Source organism: Brienomyrus brachyistius, chromosome 18 (assembly GCF_023856365.1).
Source record: "Brienomyrus brachyistius isolate T26 chromosome 18, BBRACH_0.4, whole genome shotgun sequence".
NCBI lineage: Eukaryota > Metazoa > Chordata > Actinopteri > Osteoglossiformes > Mormyridae > Brienomyrus > Brienomyrus brachyistius.
Genome location: NC_064550.1, coordinates 11,163,714 through 11,172,382, shown reverse-complemented (window position 1 = coordinate 11,172,382; position 8,669 = coordinate 11,163,714). Strand labels below are relative to the sequence as shown.

Sequence of the window (8,669 nt, the reverse complement as noted above, 5' to 3'; positions counted from 1 at the left end):
ACAACCATTCTTGTTTTGGGAGAGCTTTACATTAATATTGGAACACTGCTGGCAGGATTTACTGCCATTCAGGTTTGGTATTGATGTTGGGTTATCAGGTCCCTCTCTGCGAGTCTGTGCAGCCCTACCACTTTGCAAATTAACTTTTGTTGAATTGAGAGTAAAGGCTCACACTGTAGCCAATTTTGGGACTGATGGAAACAACCAGATTATTTTCAGTGGAGCTCATCCTTTGCCATTTCTTGTCTTGGCTTTGGGGTTGAATGCAAGGCCCTGGAATTGGTTTCATTTCCAATTATGGCCACCAGATGGCAATAAATTACTTTTTCAGCAATCAGAGATATGTATTAGAAAACATTTCAACCTTCACTTACTCTTCTGTTTTTCCCCTTCCCGTATTTGAATTGAGACACATGACCATAATGTAGAGTAATGTTTGTTAACAGATGTAGGGAATAGATTACTACAGTGTATGAGTTTTCTGGATGGTTCTTCATTGATTCGTCCACAAAGATCCACTCAACACAGGATCCTTTCTGTTCCTCTTTAATAACTGAGGCAGTCAGAATAGGTCTTACACGACTAAAATAAATAGTTTTTTTCAATAACAATAATATAAATGCTTATTTTGTTTTAATAGTTTTGTTCCCTATTTGTTCCCTTTAAGTATATAGATATGAGGCTTTTTTCTCCACCAAATGTCCTGGTAGCAGCATTCATACGGCCGGTGAGCAGGAGATAAACTCCATCTGTCGTCATCTTTAAGCACAGGTACTGGGGTGCGGGGAAAGGAGTCTTAAAGGTAAAGTACAGTCTTTCGTGACTTATCCTTTTGGTATAATGGAACTTGTGCAGTCCAATATCTTTAGTATGATTTTGAGATTATATGGGATGGTACATCCTGTTCTGTAACAGGTCACCGCAGCATCAACATCACATCAGTCTGGAGTTTGGGGTTTTTGGTCCCATGCACACATTTCACAGAGGAGCATCTGCACACACACAGCTGGCATGGAAAGCAGTCAATAAGTCTTCCTTTGTCAGTTTCCCCCAACCGTTCCAGCATCCACTGTGCTTTATGTTCCCCGTGACTCTTTGGGCTTGTCGCAGTCTGTCTTGCTGATCTCATTTTAAAGTCCAGCCGATCCAGTTCATTGGTTCTGGTACCATAGCTGCACATCAATCATCCCAGCATGGCCCTCTCTGGCATCACAGCGTAATTCCTTTCCAGCATCAGATCAAACTGGGATTCCAACACTCCGTGTCAGTAATCCGGTCCCAGATCAGTTTTTGTAGGCTTGTATCCAGCAATGCTTTGTGAGATTCCAGGGCCAGGGGCTGATGTGTTCTATGGGGGGGTGTGTTAGCAAGACACATTAGCTGAGCATAGCATCGATGGTACATTAATGGAATGTGTTATCAGGACGTAATAGGCAAAGTATATACACAGTGTGAACATCAATGGGCTGTGTTTGCAGCAATGAGTTAGTGAGGTACGTCAGTGGCAGAGCAGGCTAGCACAGTGAGCTCTCTCTTTCCATTAGTAGAGCAGCCTAGTAGGACACGCTACCTCAGCTTATTAACAGAGCAGGCTAGCAGCATGAGCTACCTTACTGTGTTAGCAGGGCATGCTAGCAGGTTGAGGTACCTCAATGTCTTAGCAGAAAAGGCTAGCAGAGTGAGCTGCCTGAGTGGAATAGCAAAACGGCAGAGTGAGCACCCATGGTGCGTTAGCAGAACCTGTTAGCAGAGTGAGCTACCTTGGTGCATTAGTAGAGCTGGCTAGCAGAGTGAGCTGCCTCAATGTGTTAGCGGAGCGACCTAGCAGAGTGAGCTGCCGCAATGTGTTAGCGGAGCAGCCTAGCAGAGTGAGCTGCCGCAATGTGTTAGCGGAGCGACCTAGCAGAGTGAGCTGCCACAATGTGTTAGCGGAGCGACCTAGCAGAGTGAGCTGCCGCAATGTGTTAGCGGAGCGGCCTAGCAGAGTGAGCTGCCGCAATGTGTTAGCGGAGCAACCTAGCAGAGTGAGCTACCTTGGTGCATTAGTGGAGCTGGCTAGCAGAGTGAGCTGCCTCAATGTGTTAGCGGAGCGGCCTAGCAGAGTGAGCTGCCTCAATATGTTAGCAGAGCGGTCTAGCAGGCTAGCAGAGTGAGCTACCTCTGTGTGTTAGTAGAGCGAGCTAGCAGTCCTCTGTGATTTGCACCCTCTTGCTTCGTTTGCTGACCGTGGTGAAGCGGAATGGCTGGGGGTCTGGTTGCTTGCCGGGAGGGAAGCGCTTCATAAAGTGCACGTCCTGTTGGTTGGGCAGAGTGTGTGGACCACGCCGAGGGCGCCCTCTCTTGGTGAAGCCGACGTACCACCCAGCGTAGCGTGCAGACATCAGGGCTGTATAGTTGTTTTCCAGCACCTTCTCCACAAAGACACAGTCGGGACTGCGATTGCTGGCCTTCTGGAAAGCACACGCACAACAGCCTTTGTTAGCACGTAGACAAACATGGATGCTATCATTAGATATGCTGAACATCATTAATACTAATGTCACCCACTCACCTTACCCACCAGTTTTCCTCGGCGGTTCATGCACAGGTAATAGTTGGTCTCCTTGCCACGTATCCTCACCTGGCTGCCAAAGGAGTCCGCTTCCACTACAAGCTGGGCTTGTAAAGAGACAGAGATTGGGACAGACAAACAGACCACGCATGCGGTTTTAGGAGGCATGGATTTCTGCCTTTCCTGGCTGTGACCATTAACGACCACTAATGAAGTGCTATGATTCAGGATTTATTTCAGTTGCATTTGACATAACTGGGTTTGAAAGGTTATGATTAGCTGTGATTAGTGGTATAGGGTGTTGCGTCCCTGGATACTGTTCGAGACATATCAAGATGTAGGACAGAATAGGGAGGGGGAGGGGAGTGAGTGCAATGGGAGGAACAGTAACGAGGAACAGTAACGAGGGTTTGGATTGGTATGACTGGTTTGGATCAGGTAAAAGTTATTTCAAACATCACCAGGATTAACAAATTTGAAGACAGAACATCAATATAGGAATAAAGTCCATAATAAAATCCAAATATTTTTAGAAACAAGCACTACTGTGTCAAACATATGGGTTTGTTTTAATCTGTTTCACTCACTCTGCCATTAGCCGTCCCACCTCCACCTCTGTTTTCAGCCCTCTGCCCCTACTCCTTCCTAATTCCCTTAACTCTTTTCCTGTTATGTTTCATTTTCTTGTTTTCTTTGAACATACCCTGTCCTGGCACCCCCATCACAGTGAAAGTGAGGGAGAAGCTTAATGTTTCAGCAACATGAATGTTAAATAACGTTAAGCTTGTGGGAGTTTTACTTACACAAAAATGTTCTGAGGGCAGAAGTAGAAATGATTGGTTCATGGAGATAGCCAATCAGATTGTAGAGGAGGTGGGTCCAAGTGACTAGAGTGGGCGGTACCAAGACATCTGACTGGCTGGTCCCGCCTTCTTTAGTTGCTTGAACCCACCTCCTCTACAATCTGATTGGTTATCTCTCTGAACCAATCATTTTTTTTCTGCCCTCCCAACATTTTTGTGTAAGTTAAACTCCCATGGGCTAATATCAATAAACTCTATACGCCACTGTCTCTCACCCTGCACCTTTATGTAACCTAAACATGAATTCAGACGTTTACTTTCCAGCATCTAACCTTTCCTCACTCTATCTGCGTTTGGTATACCTTTGACGCCTGTCTTATCCCTGCTATGGTCTGGTATGGCTGTGTTGCACCTCACCCTCTTTGCTGCCTCTCTGTAAACAGGGGCCAAAAACACCCAGACATAGAGATAGAAAGGGCTCAAATGAGAGACTGAGTGAAATGTTCTATTTTAATCAGAAGGAGAGAGCAAAGCAAGTGGGAAATCAATAAGCTGCGAGATCTCACCTCCATCCTTCCCCCCTGGGTCCTGCTGTTTGTTGCTGTATGCCAGCTCGGTGTTTACAGCGAGAGGGACTGGCAGTGGCGAGCGTGTATCTAAATACGTGTTTGTGAAAGTGCACACCTGTGTTTCTTACCATATCGGTCACCATCCTCCCCCCGTGCACTGATCCTCCTTCCCAGCACCTGTAGGTGCTTCCCACTGGTGCGGCTGTACAGCTGATATACTCGGTGCTGTCGCCGACTCATGGCATCATGGAGACGAGTCTGGTTTTCCACATGTACACTGAAGTTCACGCCGTCCCTGTCAAAAACCTGCTAGGGCCACAAACACTCTTTCAGTCACCGACATTCAGTCATACAAATGCACTGCTCAGTCTGATGCTAACTGGAACATGTAAAAAGCAGAGGTGGAGATTTCAGGTCCAGAGAGTACAAATCCAGACCAAGATTTTGTTTCAACCAACCACCTTTATACTCTTTGAGTATAAAGAGTCACAGTCACATTTTTACCTCTGGTAAAAAAGCAATAATTCATTCAGGCAAGGATTCATTCTGTCATTTCACTGCCTCAACTTTACCACAAAAGACATACAGACTTACTTGCAAGGGGGTACACACTGCAAACAGAGCCTGGACACACCTATGAATGGGAAGGCAAAAAAGGACGTGGGCAAATTGATTCACTGAGGATCAACCAAAACATCAGCAGTTCACTGCAAAGTAGATTGTGATCCAGGAGTATCACAGAAAGAGGTTAACAAGGATCATTCATTAACATCAGAGTAAAACATGTTTTAATATCAGTTCTCCCCTAACGTCAGATTACATCCCAGCTGTAAGGTTGTGATGCATTATCTACCTCACTTGTTCTTTGGCTGGGACAAAAACTGTGCATTAAAGAAATGTTTAAATTTAACATATTTAGCAGATGCTGTAGTCCAATGCAAGTGAGTCAAATAGCACATTACAAACATACATGCTGTCTAGTCGACTATGCGCAAGTGAGGCTAGGTTGAGCTTTCAATAAAAGCCCAGGTACATGTGTAAGCTGGAGTAAAGCAGGAGCGACACAACAAATTCGAACAAAGCAAGAACTAATAAGACTATCCAACGACCATAAATGCAACATTGAGAACTTTCAGGGAACATAAGGAGGCATCTGGCCTGTAATGTAAACATCAGCATTACACACCCAAAGGACAAGAGGTCAGGAGAAAAAACCCCAATCCCAGAGCCGCTCTGCACTTTAATGACACAGATCTGTGTGTAGCATTACAAGGACGCCTGTTTGGCTTATGCTTTGCATCGCCCCCTCCCAACTCCACCCTCTGTCAGGTGCCCCAATCCCATGTGGCTGTAGGAGGGGCTTGGATCCTTGCCCCTACTGGGCCAAGTCACAGAAAGATGTAGCAACAGTTGGGGGAGGTGGAGAGGGCAACAGAGGTCACAGCTGTATTGAGTCTCTGTTGAAGTAGTGCATTGTGGGAGAATGGGCACCACATCTAGTTTCACACTCATCTGGACCACACCACTCTTCTGCCTTTGCTGCTTAGACCATTTCATCCACTTGTCGATGGATTACGGTCATCACTAACCCTCTTTGGCATAGTTTTACAGTTTTAAGTCATTTAGGTTTGACACTTTTCAGAGAGGTACAACATTTGGGGTCATCTAGGTGGAAGTCCAGCCCCATGCTCACAATGCCTGACAGGTCGACCTCTGGCCTCGCACTGGCCTCACGACTTCTAGCCTAGCGACTCTCCCTGGAGGCCTCAGCCCTGCTCACCATGCTGACCTCTGACCTCAGCTCAGCCCTCAGAACGTGCCTTCTGATCCATACTCTATAACCCCAGCAGGTATCACTGTCCATCCCAGAAAAGGTGCCTTTGAAAATTTTTACTGAGTGTTTTTTCAACTCTGGATATAGATAAATTAATAGAAAATGTTAAATAACACCCTTCTGTTTAACCATTAAACAAAGATAGTGCATTAATGCAAATGTTTTTTTGTTTTTTTTTTTGTAGTGGAGTGTAAACAGGTTCTTCTACAGCAGCAGAATCGCACCCTGTTTCGCGGGAGACCTACACCTGCTGTAAGTGTCTGAATACAGGCACCTGCTGCTCTCAAAACTGGAGACGGAGCTGGAAAGCGTCGCCGCAGCCAATTAGTGCCATGCAGACTGGTAAAGCACAGCCTAACCAAGTACATGCAGGTTTAAAACAAATATACTCACAAGATAGCTGCAGCATGGACGAAGTACCGCATCGCTCTCCCGGGGACAGAACCGCGTCCTGCCGCGGTCGGATCCCCGGATGTGAACGGGGATTACACGGGTTTGTAATCCGTTGACAATAACTGCTTTCCTCCCAACACCTGGGGGCTTGTTCTGTTCTGGGATGCGAGCCCCCCGGTTTTTCCGGGTACTTGGATTCCGGTACGGGAGGGGCACCTTTTAATCGGAGGCTGTTTTTTTCTGACCGCCGAAGCTACAGGTGAAAATCACCGTTGAAAGTGCATGCATGGAAATGGCTCCGTCTTTCTAATTCACGCTTCTTGTCCACGTATTCCGTTCATATTAAATCCAGACGCTGCTCAGACTCATGTTTTCCCAAAGCTGCTAACCGTGAAAGTTGCCCAGCACTCATTAATGCACTAAGCGCTTCCACCAAAAGACGGGACAAGGTCCTCTGTTTGTTTGGTGCTACTTTATTTCATCGTTTACTTTTCTGTTCCACAATTTTTTTTCTCTCTATGTTATTTCTGTCCTAAATCGGTGAGATTAGAGAGGAACTGCCAGGTCTTTGCTGGAGGACACAAGCGAATCCACGCTGGGTCTGCAAGGAGCAGCGATGTGAAACTCGGACCTGAACATCAAACCCCGGGGAGGTGGGACCGTTTAGGGCAGAGGTAGGAGATGCGGGCGATCCTGCGCTAGTGCCAAAGGTGCGAAGACAGTTCCCGCGGGAGGCAGGGCACCTGGGCAAGACGGAAACCAGGGCGGCGGGGTGAGAGCAGCTCCGCGGGCTTCAGGTGCTGCCGACCGGCTTCTGTCATGACTAATCCTTTCAGATGGGTCGCGGAGTCCGTAGGTTGGGGGACAGTGACGCGTGATGTAAAGAATTACAGCATGGACAGCTACGAGAGTGGGGTAATCCGACGATCCAGTTCAGGAGGGGATGAGGGGAAGACGATGACAGCGGGGACCGCCAGCGACAGCGCAGAAGAGTCACGGCCATATACACGCACCTGATTCACGGACAACTCGGCTCGTCCAGCCGCTCGCCTCACAACGGTAGTCTGTACGGAGCCCGCACACAATACCAGCCCCAGCACAGCCAGATGACATCACCCTCAATTTTTTTTAGGAAAAAATGCAATCCGATCTTTTTTGAACTTTGCATTTATACTAAAAGCCAAGTCAGGACGTCGCAGAGTGCAGTCGGTCTCGTTGTTTCTAGTCGAGGTGAGCTTGGGTCAGCGGTCCCAGTTTGCATAAAGTGAACGAATGCACAGTAAAGGCGGAGAATGCGGGATCGCATTGACAAATCGACCTCAAAACCTGCCTAGTCTCTGTCTCTCTCTGGGCTCCGTTCTCTTCGACATGTAAATTAAAAACGAATGCGTTTCCCCTGTTACCTGTTTGACTTTGTGTTGCTTTAAAGTTTTCGTTATTTCATACAACCTTTTCACTTTGATTGTTTCCTTGGCAAAACAAAAAAAATAACTAAAGAAAGATTTCAGTCCGGGATAAAGAAGAACATTTGAACAGCAGCAGATCAATCCTCCCTCCTCCTCCCCCCGCTACCCCCCTCACCCCCAGGCACACACACACACACACACACACACACTTTCCGGATCCAAATGAGATTAGTCAATCAGTGTGTGATGCTGTGTGGCCGCGGACGCCACTATTGTTACGGTAACAGGCTGCAACAAAGGGAGGGGGGGGGCAAGGAGACGCGCTCAGTCGTCTCCATGGAGCAACGCTGCTTCTCGTGTTTGCCATGTTTCCTAGTCGTTGACACGCACAGGGTCCTTCGGGTGTAGTCTGACACCTGAGAGACGGAAACGCTCACAGCGAGAGCTAGAGCCTCCTCGCCGTCATCTCTCAGCTTGCCAGACAGCATACGACCGCGCAAAAGGCGACTTTCCCTATATGCACAAAAGTCAGCCTGCATGGAGATGGTCGCAGGCGTAGGGAAAGAGAAGTTAGCTACTAACAGACTCCAAGCGCACAAGAAACTCCGGCACCAATTAATTCAGTGAGAGGGATTCATTATAATCCCAAAGAAATGGGGGGGGGGATGAAGAAAGTGCAAGAATGAACGGCAGGAAGGGGAGGGCGTGAGTGAGGTATGTTAGTACAAAGAGGGATCCAAAACGAACATTTCCTAGGGAATTCGACAGAGCCGCCCATCCGCGCCCCCTTACCGCTACTGAACCGCAGACAACCGGCCGGCGAGAAACCTGGGACATTGTCTGCCGCTCCCTGTATGTGTGTACTGTGTGTCTCTGTGTCTGGTGGCTTGGCGGAGGTTATACTGATTTCTGTCAGCAGGTTTTAGATTTTATGTTTCTTCCAGAGTCTACTGGGCTTAGCCCACTGCTTCCATTTCACATTTTGGCACTGGATGCAGTGGGAACCCAGAGGTCAGATTGGGGTCACGGTTCCATCGAGGCCTTCTACCTCGGGACAGGTAAAGACAAGCTGTGTGCATAGTGTATATTATGGGCTGCCTGTTAGGAACCACT

At 47.5% G+C, this 8,669-nt stretch overlaps 1 protein-coding gene and 1 long non-coding RNA gene across 8 annotated transcripts; one reads left to right on the top strand and one right to left on the bottom strand.

Annotated features, from left to right (window-relative positions):
* Positions 1–530: 530 nt before the first annotated feature.
* LOC125712770 (fibroblast growth factor 18-like) lies at positions 531–7,712 on the bottom strand. Of its 7 annotated transcripts, none has more exons than XM_048983200.1 (6): positions 6,151–7,712; positions 4,518–4,557; positions 4,052–4,232; positions 2,552–2,658; positions 2,159–2,450; positions 531–1,348 (listed from the first exon to the last, which is right to left on the bottom strand). In XM_048983200.1, exons 1-5 carry the CDS (start codon positions 6,180–6,182, stop codon positions 2,181–2,183), a joined length of 630 nt encoding a protein of 209 aa, XP_048839157.1. In that variant the 5' UTR covers positions 6,183–7,712; the 3' UTR covers positions 531–1,348; positions 2,159–2,180. The 7 variants fall into 7 exon arrangements, with proteins under 7 accessions (XP_048839157.1, XP_048839155.1, XP_048839158.1 ...); XM_048983198.1 differs by having other exon boundaries at positions 2,226–2,450; XM_048983201.1 differs by having other exon boundaries at positions 4,052–4,229.
* Positions 5,362–7,549, top strand: LOC125712780 (uncharacterized). Its single transcript, XR_007383396.1, has 2 exons — positions 5,362–5,797; positions 5,942–7,549. It is a non-coding gene; the product is annotated as an uncharacterized LOC125712780 (long non-coding RNA).
* Positions 7,713–8,669: the final 957 nt, after the last annotated feature.

Coding starts and splice junctions, on each gene's coding strand:
- LOC125712770 (XM_048983198.1), bottom strand. CDS start 6,182: ATGCGGTACTTCGTCCATGCTGCAGCTATCTT. Junction 4,558..6,150: donor GTCCATGCTGCAGCTATCTT/GTGAGTATATTT, acceptor TCCCATTCATAG/GTGTGTCCAGGCTCTGTTTG. Junction 4,233..4,517: donor CAGTGTGTACCCCCTTGCAA/GTAAGTCTGTAT, acceptor TTGTGGCCCTAG/CAGGTTTTTGACAGGGACGG.